Source organism: Palaemon carinicauda, chromosome 37 (genome assembly GCF_036898095.1).
Source record: "Palaemon carinicauda isolate YSFRI2023 chromosome 37, ASM3689809v2, whole genome shotgun sequence".
Classification (NCBI taxonomy): domain Eukaryota; kingdom Metazoa; phylum Arthropoda; class Malacostraca; order Decapoda; family Palaemonidae; genus Palaemon; species Palaemon carinicauda.
In genome coordinates, this window is record NC_090761.1 from 55203190 (window position 1) to 55228189 (window position 25000).

General features: G+C 33.5%; 1 protein-coding gene across 1 annotated transcript; it reads left to right on the forward strand.

Annotated features, from left to right (window-relative positions):
- Positions 1-1398: 1398 nt before the first annotated feature.
- LOC137629106 (uncharacterized) lies at positions 1399-24618 on the forward strand. Its single transcript, XM_068360379.1, has 11 exons — positions 1399-1498; positions 1988-2289; positions 2946-3042; positions 3430-3584; positions 4467-5432; positions 5984-6331; positions 12963-13104; positions 16516-16676; positions 22984-23079; positions 23384-23500; positions 23971-24618. The coding sequence occupies exons 1-11, from the start codon at positions 1426-1428 to the stop codon at positions 24397-24399; spliced, it is 2886 nt and encodes a 961-aa protein (XP_068216480.1). The 5' UTR covers positions 1399-1425; the 3' UTR covers positions 24400-24618.
- The last annotated feature ends 382 nt before the right edge of the window (positions 24619-25000 follow it).

Consider the following 25000-nt stretch of genomic DNA (forward strand, 5'->3'; position numbering starts at 1 on the left):
ATCAGAACAAACATCATATGTGATCTTTGCAAAGTAAGTGAGAGAGAGAGAGAGAGAGAGAGAGAGAGAGAGAGAGAGAGAGAGAGAGAGAGAGAGAGAGAGAGAGAATTTGAATTGACCAATATTTCGCTAGTCAGCAGATAAAGTATCATAAAATGGCGGAAAATAATGCATTTCAAGGTTAAGAGACCTTACGACCACTTGAAATTTTCCGAAAAAATGAATCAAACTTGTAAGATAAGAATGATTTCGCATTATGATAAGTATTTCTCTTGTTTTGTAGCCATTGTAAATTTTAGAGAGATTTCAACACTAAACGATAACGATACATTAATTCTTGTCAATTATGTTTAATTCAGCATTTCATCGATACAAAAAGTATATATCAACATGATAATATAAACAGGTAAACCAGCCAATGTAAGGTAACCTTGGTTCAAGGAAAATATAACCTTGTGCGAGCTTCAAGTGGTTTTAACCTTTAGAGATAAGTCCCGCTGGAGTTGGACAATGAAAGTGTTATTTGATCATTTTATGCTCGTTGTTTTCGATAAATATATTGGTATGTGGCTCTACTCCAGTCGCATTCACATTATATATATCTATCTATCTATCTATATACATACATATATACATACACACAAACACACATATACTATATATATATATATATATATATATATATATATATATATATATATATATATATATATAGGCTATATATATATATATATATATATATATATATATATATATATATATATATATATATATATATATATATATATATATATATATAAACAAACTGTATTTTTTCCTTAAAGACACAGTAAATATGTTGAAAGGACGTTCCTAGTCGCATTCCGAGTGTAGGCTACACACACACACACACACACACACTATACATATATATACAATATATATATATACATATATATATATATATATATATATATATATATATATATATATATAGGATAGATAGAGATATGTGAATATATGCATCTATTTCGTGTATAACATCTTTTTTTACATGTTACATATGTTTATGCATAAGTACAGAGGTGAACTGATTGTTATTTTTTTCCATACCAGAAAAGTCCAAGTGTCAATGATACAAGGCAAAACTAAATGTTCTTAATTTACAACTATCGTTTCACGTTTATTCCATTCATCTTCATCGCCCTGTAATAAATGAATGATAAAGATAATTATCTACTGCAGCTTTTATTTACCTTCTGGCTATTTGATACCCTTTCTCTATGCTCTTTTATTTCGTCAGACATGCGAGTAGGCGCGCTTTTCTAAGAAAGTTGACTTAGCAAGGAAATAGCTGTTTAGATTTTTTCTATAAATGCTATTTTATTATTTTTATAATGAATTTTCTTTTGATTATAGGTATTGTGTTCAGCAAGCGTCGAGACCATGGCTTACAGACTCCTGCTCCCAGCTAGGAAGTTTCTCTTGTATTTGGTATTAGTCAAGGAAATCTTGGCAGGTTAGTACTATGTAGCATTTATATTTTCTCATTCGGCTTAAATTATTCTATTTGATTTCATTAACTTATTTATCAATCTTATTAATTTATCTATTTGTTTGATTATTTATTCATTACTATCTTCTATTGTTGCTTGAGTATGCCCAACTTGAGGATTTATATAATGTAACTTATAAGGAAATGCTATGTATATTTAAAACACCAGTTTGATACAGTATATAACGTAAGCATACTTTTTCTATTTTGATTGCAAATGTACAGTATACCCAGAGAAAGATTTTCATTTTAGAATCCTTTTATGTAAAACCAGTGAACGTTTAAAAGCCCTTTTTTTTATATTCAACATTAGATTATGCATATAATCAAATTAATTTTTCCTTTCACAAATAACCATTAGATAGTCGAAAAAATAATCACCTATTTAACATTTCATGTATCTAATACTGAATACAACGGAAATACCCTTACATATTTCATCTCCCTTTTCAGAATTCAGAACAATGAAACTACGTGGCCCTCCGGGAACGCCAGACAGAATTCAGGTCCTTCCAAGTCCCATTCATTCGTCCTTTGATTCTGATATCATTGAATTTGAAACATCAGAGGACTATATGGAAGCCAGAGGAATAGATTCTTCGATGCAGAGGACCATGAAATTAAATAAAAACGACGAAAATACGGTAGAGCTCAAATCGGATGTTGTGACCGGTGTCCTGCTACAAGCGGATGAGCAGGCATCCATAGACAGCTATGTCGACAGCAGCTATGGTTCTTTTCCTAATCTTACCGAGGTATATAATAGATAGGTCAACAGGTGTTATAGCGATAGATATTCAAGAAATTCAACACTGCGTTAACCAAAGGAGGATTATTTAAACTCCATTTCTGTTATTTTTGGCTTAATGCAATAGCCTGTTCATGAAACATGGGCCTATCTTTTTCTTACATGGCATATTAAGAGCGAGAGACTAATATAATCTGAATAAATTTAATAGGGATTTCCCTATTGATTTGATTTTTAAGTGGTAAATATTTTCACATTCAATTTTAAACGAAAGTTTTCAGGACGAAAGGTATAAACTGGGGATTGACGAGGCAACCTAACTAATATTTTTCAGTCCACTTTAGAGCAACATCTCTCCAATTGCTTTTATCCCTACCGTAAAAGCTGAGCTATTCCTTTCCCATTTACCTTATTTTCAGTGGGATCTAGTTTTAAAATATCAGATGTACATTATAAATGCTTATTAACTTTTTCAATATCAATGCTATTCGACTACTAAGTTGTTTATACTGAGGCAAACCTAGTACGATGATATTAAAAAATTTATAAAGAATACTTGCATAGATTTGTGACTGGAGTAAAATCAATTATGACAGAAATAATTAGCGCACGTAAGATTAAGGTAGGCTTCTTTAGTTTAAGCTTAATTTCCCTCTACCTCAGGTAACCATTTGCGTCCGTTTCCGCCTGTTGCACGGAGGACAGCCAGCAACACTTTTCAGTTACTACGATGGAACAGTATTCGAACAACTCAATGTCGGTTAGTTTTTATTTCTTTTACTGTATATATTAATCCCATACACGTGTATTTAATACTAAAACATCGTGAGCATTATCTTATATATTCCATTGTTGAAGTTTTTATAGTCTATAGAGGAAATATCTATTTTACTGTTGCTGCTGGTCTTAAAATATTTTATTTTTCCTTGTTTCCCTTCCTCACTGGGCTGTTTTCCCTGTTTGGGGCCCCTGGGCTTATAGCATCCTACTTTTCCAACTAGGGTTGTAGCTTAGCAAGTAATAATAATAATAATAATAATAATAATAATAATAATAAAAGTACATCAAAAACATAATCAAACCCGTTTGTATCTCCCATTCATAAAAATGGCCCGAACATTCAATGATGTCCTCTGTTTCGCAAAAGCCATCAAATACCCGAACAAAGAACTACTCGTCATGTGTTGTGCTTACCACGTTCATCAGTACGTCAAAATACCAATTCGTCTTTTCACTTGGGAACACCTCTGCTTGGCTATGAACATTCGGAATGATACGCTGAACATCATCTTCAACGACAAGGTAGGAATCTGCAGCATCTGCTGGTTTGTTTACCTTTGAAACAGGGGATATATTCCACTGCGTGAGAGGAGAGTTGCAGAATATCTACTTACTCAAATAAGATTCCTTGTGTTTTACGTTTATTAATGTTTGTATTCATAGTTGGGTTTTTGTGCATGGTGTGAATATTTGTATATATTCATAGTGAAGCTTTTATATTCCGTCAATGATGCAAGATGCAAGTTAGGCTACTGATGTTTAAAATAATGTTTTCTCCACGGGCGTGTTCAGCAATTTAATTACTGTATTATACTTGAATATTATTTATAGGTTTTCTCTTTGAACAACAAACAAAGACATAATACACACACACACACACACACACATATATATATATATATATATATATATATATATATATATATATATATATATATATATATATATATATAGTCTTTCCCACACTTATACCCACAATAAGGGGGTCGGTTGCCTGATACGGCCTCTCCAATGACTTCTATCAAAGGCATCCTCCTCCACCAAACCTATTCTCTCCATATCATCCTTCACTTTATCTCGCCATCTAACTTTCTGCCTCCCTCTGGATCATCTTCCCACTAACAGGTTCCTCCCAAGCCCTCCTCACTCTTTCCTCCCATCCATCCTCAACACAAAAGTCCATATATTGTACATATATAACCTGCAAGCTGAAAAGCAAAGCATTATCCGACTCTTAACTTACACATGTTAACTTATCTAGATTGCAAATGAGTTACAGATATACCTAGACCTAGCAAGCTACAAAAATGCTGTGTATTAAGAAAGATCATTAGATAATGAATTATGATATTGCTACTCTTACAGCCTCTGTGAATGTCTTTCAATATTCATTCTTTTTTCCAGGTGTACCTCAACGCCGCTAAAAGGAACGAAACGGACTCTTCGCCCGAGGAGGCATATGTCAAAGGAGGAGGTCGATTCGTAATGGGCCAGAACATAAACTTGGACGCCGAGTGGGACGTCACCCAATCCGTTCACGGCGAGTTAGTAGATTTCAGATTGTACAACCGAGACGTTCCGATCCCCATGATGAAGGATTACGTAGCTTGCAAACCAGACGCCATACCATTCGAACCCATATACGCGTACGGACAGAACGAATCCGCTCTCATCCTGAAGGGCAAATCGGAATCCTTCAGCATAGAGCTGTCAGAGGTTTGTAGGCCTAGGAGGGGCTACATCACCTTGTTTCCAGAGCGGATGCCTTACGACGAGGCCTTCAACAGGTGCGAGTACCTGAAAGGGGACCTGGGCGTGCCTCGAAGCGAAGAGGAAAATAGGAGGCTCTTCGACGAGCTGATAGTTTTTAATGACCAGTGCATCCAAGGGTGGGCGGCGCTGTACTGGCTAGGCCTCACGAGCAACATACCAAAGGGCGTGTGGCAGTACAACAGCGACAACACCACCCTAGGCTACACCAGCTGGCTGGAAGGCTGGGAAGTACCGTCTAATCAGTACCCGTGCGCAACTGCGGCCGCCGTTAATTTTCCATACTTGTGGTACAACGCCGACTGCGCCACTCTGACCTGCCCCGTCTGCAACTTCACTGACATCCCCGCCTTTCGACTGAGAGGGCTGTGCCGGGAGTCGAAATTCGACAGAGATTACTTCCTCAACGGGTACCGCAATGGTCGACCGATGTTCGAGGGGATGTTTTTCAGTCAGATCATTTGGGACAACGAGACTTGGGTCCTGCAAAGTCGAAAGGAAAAAGGCGTCGAGGCGAAAATGATCGAAAGAAGACCCAAGGGTTATCCCTTTGGATTGACTGTCTGGGAAATTAAGGGAGACGACTGCGTTGTTAAAGAGGTAATTAAGGATTATTGCAATTTTTCGTAGCTTTGCAACATAGGGACGTTGAAGAATGACGGTTTTGGAAAGCTTTAAGTGTTTACATGGGTGACTTAATTTCACCATAGTTAAAGGGTATTGGAATACTTATTCAAGTTTTGGTGTTTCACTTGCAAAGACAAAATGATGCTTATGTAATCGGAATGCAACAAGTTTTCTTAATGTAATTAGGTACCCAAGTGTATTAGTAATCTATAAATTTGCTTATAACATATCTTCCTTGAATATAATATATATTGAGATTTTCAAACAGTTTGACTATTCTTAGTATAGTTAATTTCCAACCTTACGTAGAATTAATTGCAAATAAAAAAAATAAACTAAAATCCACAGAATTCATAATCATAAGATATCCCCACATTAATTTTCTATTCTGTTTACTGTCGGTGAATCTTTCTTTTAATTAATCTTCTTATGTTGATTGCCCGGAGTTTTTCTCCGGAAGGGTTTTTTTTATAATATGTCATAACCCCATATTTTTAATTAATTCTTATAAATATACATTAAAGGCAGAATACCTGCTAACCTACTGCGAAGGCGAGGACTTCACCTGCAGCGACGGATCCTGCATCAACATAGTGAACAGGTGCGACCAGGTGACCCACTGTCCGGACAATTCGGACGAGCTGAACTGTGGCATCCTGCAGCTGCCTGTAGGATACACTCCTAACCTACCACCTCCCAGCTTCGACGGGGCGCCGCTTCTGATGAAGATCGCGGTGGAGATCACCTCGGTGCGCGAGTTCAACCTGGTAGGATTCAGCATGCAGCTGGATATGATTCAGAGCGTGACCTGGAAGGATGGCAGGCTGACCTTTGCCAATCTGCGTCCGGGGGACTTCACCAATCAAGCTGGGGTGAGATTGGTGATGTTAATCATTTGTTTTACATGAAATAGAGAGTGCCAATATAAAAAGACTCTGCTAATCAGGAAGGGGTGAGATTAGTGATGTTAATCATTTGTTTTACAGTAAATAGAGATTACCAATATAAAAAGACTCTGCTAATCAGGAAGGGGTGAGATTAGTGATGTTATTCATTTGTTTTACATGAAATAGAGATTACCAATATAAAAAGACTACTAATCAGGAAGGGGTGAGATTAGTGATGTTAACATTATTTTACATGAAATAGAGATTACCGATATAAAAAGACTCTGCTAATCAGGAAGGGGTGAGATGAGTGATGTTAATCATTTGTTTTACATGAAATAGAGATTGCCAATATAAAAAGACTCTGCTAATCAGGAAGGGGTGAGATTAGTGATGTTAATCATTTGTTTTACAGTAAATAGAGATTACCAATATAAAAAGACTCTGCTAATCAGGAAGGGGTGAGATTAGTGATGTTATTCATTTGTTTTACATGAAATAGAGATTACCAATATAAAAAGACTACTAATCAGGAAGGGGTGAGATTAGTGATGTTAACATTATTTTACATGAAATAGAGATTACCGATATAAAAAGACTCTGCTAATCAGGAAGGGGTGAGATGAGTGATGTTAATCATTTGTTTTACATGAAATAGAGATTGCCAATATAAAAAGACTCTGCTACTCAGGAAGGGGTGAGATCAGTGATGTTAATCATTTGTTTTACATGAAATAAAGATTACCAATATAAAAAGACTACTAATCAGGAAGGAGTGAGATTAGTGATGTTAATCATTTGTTTTACATGAAATAGAGATTACCAATATAAAAAGACTACTAATCAGGAAGGAGTGAGATTAGTGATGTTAATCATTTGTTTTACATGAAATAAAGATTACCAATATAAAAAGACTCTGCTAATCAGGAAGGGGTGAGATTAGTGATGTTAATCATTTGTTTTACACGAAATAGAGATTACCGATATAAAAAGACTCTGCTAATCAGGAAGGGGTGAGATTAGTGATGTTAATCATTTGTTTTACACGAAATAGAGATTGCCGATATAAAAAGACTCTGCTACTCAGGAAGGGGTGAGATTAGTGATGTTAATCATTTGTTTTACACGAAATAGAGATTGCCGATATAAAAAGACTCTGCTACTCAGGAAGGGGTGAGATTAGTGATGTTAATCATTTGTTTTACACGAAATAGAGATTGCCGATATAAAAAGACTCTGCTACTCAGGAAGGGGTGAGATTAGTGATGTTAATCATTTGTTTTACACGAAATAGAGATTGCCGATATAAAAAGACTCTGCTACTCAGGAAGGGGTGAGATTAGTGATGTTAATCATTTGTTTTACATGAAATAGAGATTGCCGATATAAAAAGACTCTGCTACTCAGGAAGGGGTGAGATTAGTGATGTTAATCATTTGTTTTACATGAAATAGAGATTGCCGATATAAAAAGACTCTGCTACTCAGGAAGGGGTGAGATTAGTGATGTTAATCATTTGTTTTACATGAAATAGAGATTGCCGATATAAAAAGACTCTGCTACTCAGGAAGGGGTGAGATTAGTGATGTTAATCATTTGTTTTACATGAAATAGAGATTGCCGATATTAAAAGACTCTGCTACTCAGGAAAGGGTGAGATTAGTGATGTTAATCATTTGTTTTACATGAAATAGAGATTGCCGATATAAAAAGACTCTGCTACTCAGAAAGGGGTGAAATTTGTTTTACATGAAATAGAGATTGCCGATATAAAAAGACTCTGCTACTCAGGAAGGGGTGAGATTAGTGAGGTTAATCATTTGTTTTACATGAAATAGAGATTGCCGATATAAAAAGACTCTGCTAATCAGGAAAGGGTGAGATTAGTGATGTTAATCATTTGTTTTACATGAAATAGAGATTACCAATATAAAAAGACTGCTAATCAGGAAAGGGTGAGATTAGTGATGTTAATCATTTGTTTTACAGTAAATAGAGATTGCCAATATAAAAAGACTCTGCTAATCAGGAAGGGGTGAGATTAGTGATGTTAATCATTTGTTTTACATGAAATAGAGATTGCCGATATAAAAAGACTGCTACTCAGAAAGGGGTGAGATTAGTGATGTTAATCATTTGTTTTACATGAAATAGAGATTGCCGATATTAAAAGACTCTGCTACTCAGGAAAGGGTGAGATTAGTGATGTTAATCATTTGTTTTACATGAAATAGAGATTGCCGATATAAAAAGACTCTGCTACTCAGGAAGGGGTGAGATTAGTGATGTTAATCATTTGTTTTACATGAAATAGAGATTGCCGATATAAAAAGACTCTGCTACTCAGAAAGGGGTGAAATTTGTTTTACATGAAATAGAGATTGCCGATATAAAAAGACTCTGCTACTCAGGAAGGGGTGAGATTAGTGATGTTGATCATTTGTTTTACATGAAATAGAGATTGCCGATATAAAAAGACTCTGCTAATCAGGAAAGGGTGAGATTAGTGATGTTAATCATTTGTTTTACATGAAATAGAGATTACCAATATAAAAAGACTGCTAATCAGGAAAGGGTGAGATTAGTGATGTTAATCATTTGTTTTACATGAAATAGAGATTGCCAATATAAAAAGACTCTGCTAATCAGGAAGGGGTGAGATTAGTGATGTTAATCATTTGTTTTACATGAAATAGAGATTGCCGATATAAAAAGACTCTGCTACTCAGGAAGGGGTGAGATTAGTGATGTTAATCATTTGTTTTACATGAAATAGAGATTGCCGATATAAAAAGACTCTGCTACTCAGGAAGGGGTGAGATTAGTGATGTTAATCATTTGTTTTACATGAAATAGAGATTGCCGATATAAAAAGACTCTGCTACTCAGGAAGGGGTGAGATTAGTGATGTTAATCATTTGTTTTACATGAAATAGAGATTGCCGATATTAAAAGACTCTGCTACTCAGGAAAGGGTGAGATTAGTGATGTTAATCATTTGTTTTACATGAAATAGAGATTGCCGATATAAAAAGACTCTGCTACTCAGAAAGGGGTGAAATTTGTTTTACATGAAATAGAGATTGCCGATATAAAAAGACTCTGCTACTCAGGAAGGGGTGAGATTAGTGATGTTAATCATTTGTTTTACATGAAATAGAGATTGCCGATATAAAAAGACTCTGCTAATCAGGAAAGGGTGAGATTAGTGATGTTAATCATTTGTTTTACATGAAATAGAGATTACCAATATAAAAAGACTGCTAATCAGGAAAGGGTGAGATTAGTGATGTTAATCATTTGTTTTACAGTAAATAGAGATTGCCAATATAAAAAGACTCTGCTAATCAGGAAGGGGTGAGATTAGTGATGTTAATCATTTGTTTTACATGAAATAGAGATTGCCGATATAAAAAGACTGCTACTCAGAAAGGGGTGAGATTAGTGATGTTAATCATTTGTTTTACATGAAATAGAGATTGCCGATATTAAAAGACTCTGCTACTCAGGAAAGGGTGAGATTAGTGATGTTAATCATTTGTTTTACATGAAATAGAGATTGCCGATATAAAAAGACTCTGCTACTCAGGAAGGGGTGAGATTAGTGATGTTAATCATTTGTTTTACATGAAATAGAGATTGCCGATATAAAAAGACTCTGCTACTCAGAAAGGGGTGAAATTTGTTTTACATGAAATAGAGATTGCCGATATAAAAAGACTCTGCTACTCAGGAAGGGGTGAGATTAGTGATGTTGATCATTTGTTTTACATGAAATAGAGATTGCCGATATAAAAAGACTCTGCTAATCAGGAAAGGGTGAGATTAGTGATGTTAATCATTTGTTTTACATGAAATAGAGATTACCAATATAAAAAGACTGCTAATCAGGAAAGGGTGAGATTAGTGATGTTAATCATTTGTTTTACATGAAATAGAGATTGCCAATATAAAAAGACTCTGCTAATCAGGAAGGGGTGAGATTAGTGATGTTAATCATTTGTTTTACATGAAATAGAGATTGCCGATATAAAAAGACTCTGCTACTCAGGAAGGGGTGAGAATAGTGATGTTAATCATTTGTTTTACATGAAATAGAGATTACCAATATAAAAAGACTCTGCTAATCAGGAAGGGGTGAGATTAGTGATGTTAATCATTTGTTTTACATGAAATAGAGATTGCCGATATAAAAAGACTCTGCTACTCAGGAAGGGGTGAGATTAGTGATGTTAATCATTTGTTTTACATGAAATAGAGATTGCCGATATAAAAAGACTCTGCTACTCAGGAAGGGGTGAGATTAGTGATGTTAATCATTTGTTTTACATGAAATAGAGATTGCCGATATAAAAAGACTCTGCTACTCGGGAAGGGGTGAAATTAGTGATGTTAATCATTTGTTTTACATGAAATAGAGATTGCCGATATAAAAAGACTCTGCTACTCGGGAAGGGGTGAGATTAGTGATGTTAATCATTTGTTTTACATGAAATAGAGATTGCCGATATAAAAAGACTCTGCTACTCAGAAAGGGGTGAAATTAGTGATGTTAATCATTTGTTTTACATGAAATAGAGATTGCCGATATAAAAAGACTCTGCTACTCAGGAAGGGGTGAGATTAGTGATGTTGATCATTTGTTTTACATGAAATAGAGATTGCCAATATAAAAAGACTCTGCTACTCAGGAAGGGGTGAAATTAGTGATGTTGATCATTTGTTTTACATGAAATAGAGATTGCCAATATAAAAAGACTCTGCTACTCAGGAAGGGGTGAGATTAGTGATGTTGATCATTTGTTTTACATGTAATAGAGATTGCCAATATAAAAAGACTCTGCTAATCAGGAAGGGGTGAGATTAGTGATGTTGATCATTTGTTTTACATGAAATAGAGATTGCCAATATAAAAAGACTCTGCTACTCAGGAAGGGGTGAGATTAGTGATGTTAATCATTTGTTTTACATGAAATAGAGATTGCCAATATAAAAAGACTCTGCTACTCAGGAAGGGGTGAGATTAGTGATGTTAATCATTTGTTTTACATGAAATAGAGGTTACCAATAGAAAAAGACTGCTACTCAGGAATGTGTGAGATTAGTGATGTAATAATTTGTTTTGTATGACATAGAGGCTACTTGTATGGTAAAGATTCAGCTAATCAAACAGGGGTGAGATTAGTAATCTAATCATTTGTTTTGCATGAAATAAAGGCTACCAATATGGTAAAAAATACTAATCAAGTAAGGATGAGATTTACAATGTAATTATCTGTTTTGTATAAAATAGAGGTTACTATTATGGTAAAAAAAAAATCTACTAATCAAGAAAGGGTGAGATCAATGTTATTCTACAGATATCAACGAGGGTGAAAAAATATCTATTTCATAAAATAATTCTTTACAGGTTTAAGAGACATATTACTCTCTAAAGAATCTCGTTTTTGATGATATATATGGGATAATAACTTAAGTGATTTTAGTGACTGGGTTCAAATACTTTATTTAAATCTAAATATTAGAATATCATAAAGTGCAGAGGGCAAAAAAAAAATCTCTACAACTATTCAAGTTGAAAGAAAATATAACGGTATTATTTATGGCCAAAGAATTAGACTATATACTTGAAATAATGGTGAATCTATTTACTAAATTTTAGCAAGCCTGCTGCAATTTTCTTTTATAATTTTCCACAGTATGATAGATAATTAGCATTCTATTTATACTGATTTGCTTCTGCTGATTTGCAATTGTATCTTGCCCAAGTCAAGTTTTTTTTTGTACTTCGTCCTCCTGTCAAACTGAAAGGTTTATTTTTTTCTAATCCTAATTTTAGCAACATCTTTCCAAAGTAAAGTAATAACCACCTTTCCCAAGTCCAGTTTGAATTGCATCTCTCCTAAGTTCTATTGTATATAATCATTTCACAAGTCTAATTGTAACAACACTTCTCCCCAGTCCAGTTAAAATTAAATTTTCAAGGTTTAAAGGCCGTTCATGAATGGCAGAGGCAAGGGATAGTAACAAATGCCCTAAAGACTAACTTGCAAACTTGCAGCAAATGTTTCAATGTTGAGCAGTCTGACATAAGTCTCTCTTCATAGTTTATATAATAGATGTGAATGTGGTTACCATTCTTAATATATTTTAGATTAATGGTTCATTACTTCTCTTATAGTTCTTTATTTCCTTATTTGCTTTCCTCACCAGGATATTTTTCCCTGTTGGAGCCCTTGGGCTTATAGCATTTTTCTTTTCCAACTGCGCTTCTCCCCTATCCAGTTATAACTGCATTTTCCCACATTCAGTTGTAATTGCATTTTTCACAACTCCAATTATTTATTATCATTATTATCATTACTTGCTAAGCTACAACCCTAGTTAGAAAAGCAAGATGCTATAAGCCCAAGGGCTCCAATAGGGAAAATAGGTCAGTGAGGAAAGGAAATAAACTACAAGAGATATCTAAGAATAACATTAAAACAAATCTTTCATATATAAACTATAAAAACTTCAAAATAACAAGAGGAAGGGAAATAAGATAGAATAGTGCGACCGAGTGTACCTTCAAGCAAACTGCATCTTTCATAAATCCAATTATATTTTGGTATAGGTAGACGAGCCAGTCTGGAGACCTATCCTGGCCATCAAAGACGCTTCCAAGAGTCCGACAGACATCGTCATGAGAAATGAAATGTTCAGAGTCAATCGTGAATCGACGTCATTGTCCGACCAAGACACTAGGACTAGGGAAGGTCAGTAATGTGATTTGTATAATTTTGCTGTTGCAATAGAATTAATTTTCTTTCTATTTTCTGTTACATATTATCATGAAATATGACTTACTGATTTTCCTTTCTTAGAGTTCTGGTGTTTTGTAATATTTTGATGTTTCAATAGAATTAATTTGCTTTTTATTTTCTATTACATATGATCATGAAATATGACTTACTGATTTTCCTTTCTTAGAGTCCTGATGTTTTGTAATATTTTGATTTTTCAATAGAATTAATTTGCTTTTTATTTTCTATTACATATTATCATGAAATATGACTTAGTGATTTTCCTTTCTTAGAGTTCTGGTGTTTTGTAATATTTTGATTTTTCAATAGAATTAATTTGCTTTTTATTTTCTATTATATCATGAAATGTGAATTACTGGTTTTCCTTTCTTAGAGTCCTGATGTTTTGCAACATTTTGATGTTTCAATAGAATTAATTTGCTTTTTATTTTCTATTATATCATGAAATGTGACTTACTGGTTTTCCTTTCTTAGAGTCCTGATGTTTTGCAACATTTTGATGTTTCAATAGAATTAATTTGCTTTTTATTTTCTATTATATCATGAAATGTGAATTACTGGTTTTCCTTTCTTAGAGTCCTGATGTTTTGCAACATTTTGATTTTTCAATAGAATTAATTTGCTTTTTATTTTCTATTATATCATGAAATGTGAATTACTGGTTTTCCTTTCTTAGAGTCCTGATGTTTTGCAACATTTTGATTTTTCAATAGAATTAATTTGCTTTTTATTTTCTATTACATATTATCATGAAATATGACTTACTGATTTTCCTTTCTTAGAGTTCTGGTGTTTTGTAATATTTTGATTTTTCAATAGAATTAATTTGCTTTTTATTTTCTATTATATCATGAAATGTGAATTACTGGTTTTCCTTTCTTAGAGTCCTGATGTTTTGCAACATTTTGATTTTTCAATAGAATTAATTTGCTTTTTATTTTCTATTATATCATGAAATGTGAATTACTGGTTTTCCTTTCTTAGAGTCCTGATGTTTTGCAACATTTTGATGTTTCAATAGAATTAATTTGCTTTTTATTTTCTATTATATCATGAAATGTGAATTACTGGTTTTCCTTTCTTAGAGTCCTGATGTTTTGCAACATTTTGATTTTTCAATAGAATTAATTTGCTTTTTATTTTCTATTATATCATGAAATGTGACTTACTGGTTTTCCTTTCTTAGAGTCCTGATGTTTTGCAACATTTTGATGTTTCAATAGAATTAATTTGCTTTTTATTTTCTATTATATCATGAAATGTGAATTACTGGTTTTCCTTTCTTAGAGTCCTGATGTTTTGCAACATTTTGATTTTTCAATAGAATTAATTTGCTTTTTATTTTCTATTATATCATGAAATGTGAATTACTGGTTTTCCTTTCTTAGAGTCCTGATGTTTTGCAACATTTTGATTTTTCAATAGAATTAATTTGCTTTTTATTTTCTATTATATCATGAAATGTGAATTACTGGTTTTCCTTTCTTAGAGTCCTGATGTTTTGCAACATTTTGATGTTTCAATAGAATTAATTTGCTTTTTATTTTCTATTACATATTATCATGAAATATGACTTACTGATTTTCCTTTCTTAGAGTTCTGGTGTTTTGTAATATTTTGATTTTTCAATAGAATTAATTTGCTTTTTATTTTCTATTATATCATGAAATGTGACTTACTGGTTTTCCTTTCTTAGAGTCCTGATCTTTTGCAACATTTTGATGTTTCAATAGAATTAATTTGCTTTTTATTTTCTATTACATATGATCATGAAATATGACTTACTGATTTTCCTTTCTTAGAGTCCTGATGTTTTGTAATATTTTGATTTTTCAATAGAATTAATTTGCTTTTTATTTTCTATTACATATTATCATGAAATATGACTTAGTGATTTTCCTTTCTTAGAGTTCTGGTGTTTTGTAATATTTTGATTTTTCAATTGAATTAATTTGCTTTTTATTTTCTATTATATCTAGAAATGTGACTTACTGATTTTCCTTTCTTAGAGTTCTGGTGTTTTGTAATATTTTGATGTTTCAATCGAATTAATTTTCTTTTTTATTTTCTATTATCTGTTATCATGATAAATTACTAACTGATTTTCCTTTCTTAGAGTTATCTTGCTTAAGGGTACACTCGATTACATTATTCTATATGATCTCTCTTCCTCTTGATTTGTTAAAGTTTTTATTATAGTTTATATTTGAGATATCTATTTTAATGTTGTTACTCTTCTTAAAATATTTCATTTTCCTTTTTTCATTTCCTCACTAGGCTATTTACCTTGTTGGAGCACCTGAGCTTATAGCATCCTGCTTTTCCAACTAGGGTTGTAGCTTAGCAGGCAATAATAATAATAATAATAATAATAATAATAATAATAATAGCACACTGTGATAATGAAATAAGAAATGACGGTTTACCTTTCCTAGTTCACTTAACATAAGGTCTGTGGAAATTTCAGGTCATTGAGAACGTCATAAGATGAATCATTGATGATATATTCACATGATTGCAAAAAAAAAAAAAAAAAAGAAAAAAAAAAACCGCTATATCAGTCATGGAAAATTTGTATTTCCAAGAATCGCGTATTATATATCATAGTTATTTCGTGCGATCTAATGATAAGGACGCAATATGAAGTATCGACCGTATATGAATTTTATTGCTAATGACGTAATATGGATGAAAGGCGGCATAAAACATAAGACAATAATAATGTTCATAATGTTCAGTTTCCGTTCTACCTATTGACAACACAAAGGAGTTAAGCACTTTTTAATACATAAGCCTTCATTATCAATTCCCTATTTAAAAATAACAACTAAAATGAAATGAAAAATTAAATGTACGGTTGGATTTAGGAATTTTTGGTACAGCTCGCTCTGCTGGAGTGCACCCTGTCACACCCTTACTGCATGGCGGTTTTCTGTGTGTAGCCCTGCCCACTACCTCTGCCATCTTTCCTTACACTAGTCGGCGTCAATGACCTTAGATGCAGGATGCAAGAAAACCTCTAATCAATCAATCTCTCCTTACACTATAGTCCATTTCTTTTAGCGAGGCAGATTCACACCGACTCGCAGCGGTGCCCTTTAAGCTCGGAAAAGTTTCCTGGTCGCTGATTGATTAGAATTATCTTGTCCAACCAATCAGCGATCAGGAAACTTTTCCGAGCTAAAAGGGCACCGCTGCGAGTCGGTGCAAATATGCCTCGCTAAAAGAAATGGACTATAGCTGTTTGGTTACCTGCCGCGCAGTAAGGATGTGGCAGGGTGCACTCTCTTTGGAGATAGATGTACCGGGAATTCCTGTCTCTAACTATACATTTCATTCGCCAAAATCTTCCACGTCTTGCAGACAAGCTTTACGCAGGCGCAGACAACAGCATGAAGATCGTCCAACAGTACACAGTGAAGTTCATGTGTCTCTTCAGCCTTCAGATGTACCCTTTCGACACACAGCAGTGTCTCTTGTCGTTCAACATCACCAACATGGAGCAGAATTTCATATTTCAGAAGGTATTTCAGAGTCGATTCTTCAGAATTTCTTATTTCAGATGGTATTTCAGAGTCGATTCTTCAGAATTTCTTATTTCAGAAGGTATTTCAGGGTCAATTCTTCAGAATTTCTTATTTCAGATGGCATTTCAGAGTCAATTTTTCAGAATTTCATATTTCAGAAGGTATTTCAGTGTCATTTCTTCAGAATTTCATATTTCAGAAAATACTTCAGAGTCGATTATTCAGAATTTCTTATTTCAGAAGGTAGTTCATATTTCAGAAGTTATTTCAGAGTCGATTATTCAGAATTTCATATTTCAGGAGGTAGTTCATATTTCAGAAGGTATTTCACAGTCGATTATTCAGAATTTCATATTTCAGAAGATAGTTCAGAGTACATTCTTCTTCTTCTTCTTCTTTTCTTCTTCTTCTTCTTCTTCTTTTCTTCTTCTTCTTCTTCTTCTTTTCTTCTTCTTCTTCTTCTAGAGCATTCGTGCAAGTGAGGTAGCGTGAGAAACAGTCATTTACCTAAACTTAAGTAACTCACAAGCACAGTTACAACCTTGATTTTTTTATAGTTGATTGTCGCCATTATGTTTTATTAGGGGATGTACTGACTCACGAGCTTGCAAGACATGATAAGAAAGGTTTTAGTGTTTGGCTTTCGTGATTGATTGGATAATGCATGCAGGATATGCTTTCATGAAATGAGAGAGAGAGAGAGAGAGAGAGAGAGAGAGAGAGAGAGGAGAGAGAGAGAGAGAGAGAGAGAACTCGATATGGTTAACAGTACGTTATTTACTAAAGTAATTTACCGTTATGTAGGATAAATATGAATATATATATATATATATATATATATATATATATATATATATATATATATATATATATATATATATATGTATGTATATATATATGTATATATATACATATATATATATACAGAGAGAGAGAGAGAGAGAGAGAGAGAGAGAGAGAGAGAGAGAGAGAGAGAGAGAGAGAGAGAGAGAGAGAGAGAGAGATTTACTATACATATAATGGAAATCGATATGGTTAACAGTACGTTATTTCCGAAAGTAATTTACCATTATGTAGGCTAAATATGAATCAAATATATAATGAGAGAGAGAGAGAGAGAGAGAGAGAGAGGAGAGAGAGAGAGAGAGAGAGAGAGAGAGAGAGAGAGAGATTGTACGATGGACGATGCTTGATTGATCAATCGGAAACAAACTATAAGTGAATAGAAAATTCCATGACATTTATTATTTAAATATCGCAGTATCTACCAGGTAGATAGTGAGAATAGTGAAATAGGATCATGAGTCGAAAAGATGATGAAAAAGAAAATGAATGGGATGGAAGTTCACCTATCTCCCCTATATATTAAAGAGCGAGTCTCTCTCTCTCTCTCTCTCTCTCTCTCTCTCTCTCTCTCTCTCTCTCATACATGTGTATATATAGATAGATAGATACATAGATATGTATTTATACAGTATGTGTGAGCGTGGGGATGTACAAATAAATATCTAATTATGCATACATAAAATGCAAAACATTATGATTTCCAAATTATTTAGTGTTTTTTCATAAGATTATTCAAACAAATGACAAAATCCCAATTATTTGCATTCAGACATTATGCAAAAATTCAACAAGGATTTTGAAAAACGGCCTATCAAATAAGTCAAATAAATAAATAGACCTCGAAATCTAGAGGCCTAAATAATGAGTCACTAAACTGCGATATGATTTGATTAAATGATTAAGGTCTAGATTATTTGTCTTCTGGAATTCCACAGTTGTCACTATGTCAACGTTGTTCAAATACTATTGCCAATGTTACTACAAACATAGGTAATTACTAATGAGTTATGTCATCTCTCTCTCTCTCTCTCTCTCTCTCTCTCTCTCTCTCTCTCTCTCTCTCTCTCTCTCTCTCTCTCGTTAACAAACAGACACAAACATAATTTATATATATATGAATATAATACACACATATGAATAAATATATGTATATATGTATGTGTTTTTGTGCATACACACACATATATATTCACACACACACACACACACACATATATATATATATATATATATATATATATATATATATATATATATCAATCATCTCCCGCTACGTCTATTGACGAAAAGTATATATATATATATATATATATATATATATATATATATATATATATATATATATATATATATATATATATATCAATCATCTCCCGCTACGTCTATTAACGTAAAGTTTATATATATATATATATATATATATATATATATATATATATATATATATATATATATCATCTCCCGCTACGTCTATTAACGTAAAGTTTATATATATATATATATATATATATATATATATATATATATATGTGTGTGTGTGTGTGTGTGTGCGGGTGTGTGTGTGCTTGTTATACTGGACTGCCCATAACTGTAAAATAAAAAGATAATATGGTAATATAAGAGAGAGTCTAGGCGACGAGTCCCAACCTTGAGGCTTAGTGTAGTTCACTGCACTCCGTTTGAATGTGTGGAACGAGATACCTTAATTTATAGTAAATAGGTTTCAAGTATGAGAGAGAATAACCCCGACTAGAAGACGGCATATCTAGGCATAGGGATAAATATTATGTCTCAGGATAATGAGATATAAATTCTAATTATTATAATCCCCTTTTTTGGAATGATACTATAAGTGATAGTGATAAATATTACATCTTAATATAATGAGATATTGAACTGTAGTATGTTTTTTTTTTTTATGATTATGATCATCATTTAGGAATGATAATATAAGTGGGGAAGTGGCTTTATTATTATTATTATTATTATTATTATTATTATTATTATTATTATTGCTATTGCTATTATTATTATTGTTATTATTATTATTATTATTATTATTATTATTATTATTATCATCATCATCATTATTATTATTATTATTATTATTATTATTATTATTATTATTATTATTATCATCTAAGCTACAAGCAGATCGATCCCAGCCACGGACTGTGAGTTTAAACTGTTTACTGGGAAGGATAATACTGCGGTTGGGCACCAAAGTGACGTGTTGGCCTTGCCCAGCTGACGTTCTGGCGTGCATCTCTTTGGATCTATCTAAAACCAGACATCTTCCCCTTTACAAAATAAATATTTGCAACATCAGCCATTGCGATAGACTTCTTAAGGCTTATCATCATTCATAGAGACAGTCGTTCAACAAGTCTCTGCAAGAACAGAAATGGCAAATAGATTAAATTACAATAAGGGATAAGATAACTCGATTTTTATCTCTATTTGTGTCCAACCTGTACCATGCTCGGGATTTGTTTGTCAGATTGGCTGCCGTAAACATAAATAACCCATATAAGGTAAACAGAACTTCATCTGTTTTATGTTTACCTCCGTCAACGAAGTTGGAAGGAGGATATGTTTTCGCCTGTGGTTGTGTGTTTGGGTGTGTGTGTTTGTTCGTGAACAGCTTTCTGGCCACAATTTCAATCGAAGAGTATTGAAACATGCAGGGATTAACAGTTATGTACAAAGCTGAAGATGATTAAATTTTGGAAGGTCAAAGTCAAAGGTCAATGTCACGGTCAAGCAAAATGTCCAAATCACGTAATCAGCTATTAGGTTGGACATGGTTATCACAGAGACTTCAAGCTTGTTACTATTTGAATGTATGAAAATCCATGCCAATTAATATATGGTAAAGTCAAAGGTTAAGGTCAAGGTCAAGCAAAAGGTCGGGAAATAATATGCCGCGGCGGAGGTCTGCGCTCTACTGAGTACCACTCTCGTTTACGTCTGTTATTGCATCAGAAAGATCTTTATTATAGGTATAACAAATTATTTTATTTGTTAAGATATTAGTGGATTTTAACTAAGATTAACTTAACTCTAACCTTTGACCCCATACTTACCACGTCACCTGATAAACTTATTACGATGACATTTGGTTTTTCAAATACCTTGTAAATACTAAGATAATTTTCCGATTAATTGACTTTTGAGATTTCAATGAGATCTTATGTATCATATAAGATTTATACAAAATTGAACCAATAGTGAGATCATATATCCCTCTCTGAGTGGGGATACCTTAACGTGGTGGAAGAGGTTGTGTATCACCATGATCAGCAAAGCTGTACAATTCAGGGCCACCCATACTAGGATGGTTTGCTGTGAGCAATCAGACTATAGTCTCCCACCATCATCAGTCAAATCCCAGATATAACCAAGAACATGTCAGAGGCCTTTGTTCAGCAATGAACTAGAAACGGCTGCATTTGTTGTTGTTGTTGTTTTTGTTGTTGTTGTTATTGAGATCTTATATATCATGAATAAAAAAACTAATAAAACCAATTGAAAGGGTTTTGTATAAATCTGATTAATGATAGTCATCCCGAAATCCTGTGATATTATTATTATTATTATTATTATTATTATTATTATTATTATTATTATTATTAGCCAAGCTACAACCCTAGTTGGAAAAGCAAGATGCTATAAGCCCAAGGGCTGCAACAAGGAAAAATAGCCCAGTGAGGAAAGGAAATAAATAAATGATGAGAATAAATTAACATGAGGGGGGAGTTTTCAAGCATTTTTTTTTTTTTTTTTTTTTGACAGTTCTCGAGGGTTTTTCAAGAGTTAGAAACTAGTTGGAATCCTTAGACGAATAAAGTAAAAAAAATTGACGTGATAATTCTCGTTGATAGTTTATCTTTCTTGAGGTTGTAAAGTATATGTATAGTAGGCCTATATGTAAAAACAACAAATAAAAGAGGGATAGATAATTATACAAACACGAAGGATAAAAGAAAAAATTATATAATATATAGACGTGATGTTTTTCTCCTTTTGTACCAACCGTGTGTCACACGATCGTACATAGTTCATTTTGTGTATATATTATGCTTGTATCTTTGCTCTTCCCATTCACTAAAAAAAACCAGAATAAACATGTCTGTTTTTCTCATCTGTAACAGTGTCTGTTTTTTAACATGAAATTTCTTGTTGCTTTGAGCTTTTGTATATAAAGGAGAGTGTTCTATAATAAACTCACTCAGTTGCTTTCATACTGTCATTGAGTCACAACCTTCTCTCGGCCTGTCACAATTTCATGAGGCTAAAAAGTAATCATTAAAAAAAAAAAAAAAAAAAAAAAAAAAAAAAAAAAAAAAAACATTAGTGAATGTGAAGAGAAGTGAAATATTTTCACGTGCAGATAATAGAAGATAGGATAGGAAAAGCGTCCATGATATCGAAAGCTCGGGAGGGATAGGGGAATTGAAAATTGATATCCAGAGTGCAAGAATGCTAGTGAATTATAGGTGACTTAGTGAGTTGGCATCGAGCCATCAGTGGAGTGAATGAAATGGATGATAATGTAGAAGTTTTATGGACTGAGCACACTCATACACAATCGCAAACACACACACACACACACACACACACACACACACACATATATATATATATATATATATATATATATATATATATATATATATATATATATATATATATACATATGTGTATATATATACATATGTAGGTAAGTATATATATATATATATATATATATATATATATATATATATATATATATATATATGACAAACTTCTCATAATGGCATCAATCCATTAAAAAATGAATCTAATCTAATGCTTCATCTACTACACTACCATAAAGTATATGAACTTAGCGAATCTCATACGTACTGTTACTATTACTATTACCAGCCAAGCCACAACCCTAGTTGGGAAAGCAAGATGCTATAAGCCCAAGGGCTCCAATAGGGAAAAATAGCCCAGTGAGGAAAGGAAATAAGGAAATAAATAAATGCTGAGAATAAATTAACAATAAATCATTCTAAAAACAGTAACGTCAAAACAGATATGTCCTATATATACTATTAACAACGTCAAAAACAGATATGTCATATATAAACTATAAAAAGACTCATGTCAGCCTGGTCAACATAAAAACATTTGCTCCAACTTTGAACTTTTGAAGTTCTCCTGATTCAACTAATTCCTGGTACATCTCGCTCGGAAAAAGTGCACCCAGCCACACCCTTACCGCGCGATGAGATCCTGGGTTTAGCCCCGCCCACCACCTCTGCCATCTCTTCCTACACTATCTGTTTGCTTAATCGTAAGGATGTGACAGGATACACTTCCACGGAGCGAGCTATGCCAGAAACCCCTGTGATCAACTGTACATAAATATCTATTAAAATCTCATCTTTTTTTATTAATCTCGATTTTTTTTCTCTGGCAATAACAGGCTGGGGTTATCTTCAGCGGAGAAAGAAGGCTGCTGGAATACAAATGCATAAGAGAGCAAATGCTGGGCATTGAGGATGGTCCTGGCATCGTGGAGGTGAGAAATAGCCAAATACTAGCCCAAACCACAAAGAATCTATTTATGTAATGTATCTCAACACCATTTCGTCATGGTCAATAGCTGGTTTGTATTGACCATATTACTGGAAGTTTCACAAACAAAACACCGCTTATCACATTCTGGGACTTTATCTACCTTATACGAGTATTACTATTTACCCAACTCTAGATTTCAATTCATTATCACTGCCATGAATGTTATCATCAAATTCCTTAGTACTAGTAGTAGTAATAATAGTAGTAGTAACAAAGTTGTTATTCTCTACATCGTCACCCCACAGGTTGTGCTGACTTTCCGGAATCAATACGGATATTACATTGGTAATGCCGTTGTGCCAAGTTTACTCATGGTGTCCATCTGCTATCTCTGCTTCCTCTTTGATATGCCGGACTTTCAGGTTAGTTATCATTATTATTATTATTATTATTACTACTACATTTGGATTCTAAATCGGCCAGCAGGTTGACTTTTTTAATTAGGAAGGTCATAGGTCTAAGATGTGAAAACAGGAAAACATATCAGCCTAGAGCTCAGGAAGTAAATCGTAAATGATTTGATTTTCAGATTATTTACGCCTCGGTTCATGAAATTAATTATTGTCCTGGGGACTGTCAGGTAGATAAGGCAAACTATTAATCGTCCCCTGACTTCTCTTTAATGTACCACAGGTTTAGAGAGTGCTTGCAAAATCTGTATAGAGACTTTTTAAACAGAATCGTGTTTTTCGTTTGATTCTATCGTTACATAAAAAATTCTACTCAACAAAATAAATCTAGGATGGTAGATATCGTAATTTCCTCCTTGCAATGAATATACAACTAATACATTCATAGGTCTAGTATCTATTTTCCTTTCTTTTTTAAACAGGATCGCATTATGGTATCCCTGACGTCACTGTTGGTGTTGGCAGCTTTGTTCAGCCAAACGAGTCAGTCCATACCCAAAACGGCCTACCTCAAGCTAATCGACGTCTGGTACATCTGCCTCATCACCTTCGACTTCCTCATCATTGTTGACCTCGTCTTCATCGAGAACTTACGTCTAAATGCAGACGTTCCACAATCCATGACGCCTGTCTTTGTCAAAGTAGCGGCTTCCAACGTACCTCCGAATCTGACGTCACTGGAAGGGAAGGAGAGTCGCTCTCTATTCAAAGAAAAAAGGGACCCCGAATTTTTCACCCAAGCGGCCAGGAAAGTTAATCGTGCCTCTATAGTCATTTTTCCTGTTGTTTGTTTTACCTTTTGCCTAATCTTCTTCCTCATTGGGTTTCTAGATTTTGCACAATACAATTAGAAGATATTATTCGCGAAGAACGGAACTGCTAGTAAGCCATGAAACAAGACCGCTACGTTAATCCTGGCTAGTAGTACTAGTACTAGTAGGACTTAACAGTTCTCTAGACGAATAATCTTTCGAAAACCGATTTCTATAGAAACCTCGCATCAAACCTCGCACTTGGTTGGCTCTCACTTCTCGATTGGAACATGACAGAGTTTGCTAATGGTACTTTCGTGAAGACTAATTTTCATGGTCTATAAGTCTAATCTATGTGCAAGCAAGAGCTCTGACTTGCGTATTAATGCTCAATTATCTTATATATTTTCTACATAAAATCTAGATCTCTGAGTTGATTAGTTTTTTTTTTTTATATATATATATACCCAGCACGAGCGATTAAGTACAAATAATAGAAGAATGTAGGCCTACACATAGTTCATTCAGTCTGCTTTCGTATGCATATACTCTACTCGGAATTACTGAAGCGTCCTACACATACAGATTTTGCTCAACCTTAATTGTAACATGAAAAACTGCATGTAAGAATTTCCACAGTAAAACTGCAAATATAATAAAAATCTTCATGGTTGGTTTTCTTATCCTCTTAGTTATTATT

What these genes read in the sequence shown, in the direction of transcription:
- LOC137629106 (XM_068360379.1), top strand. Translation starts at nt 1,426, where the DNA reads ATGGCTTACAGACTCCTGCTCCCAGCTAGGAAGTTTCTCTTGTATTTG. An exon ending in AGACACTAGGACTAGGGAAG is followed by an intron (nt 13,105 to 16,515) that starts GTCAGTAATGTG and finishes CACGTCTTGCAG; the next exon opens with ACAAGCTTTACGCAGGCGCA. An exon ending in TTGATATGCCGGACTTTCAG is followed by an intron (nt 23,501 to 23,970) that starts GTTAGTTATCAT and finishes TTTTTTAAACAG; the next exon opens with GATCGCATTATGGTATCCCT.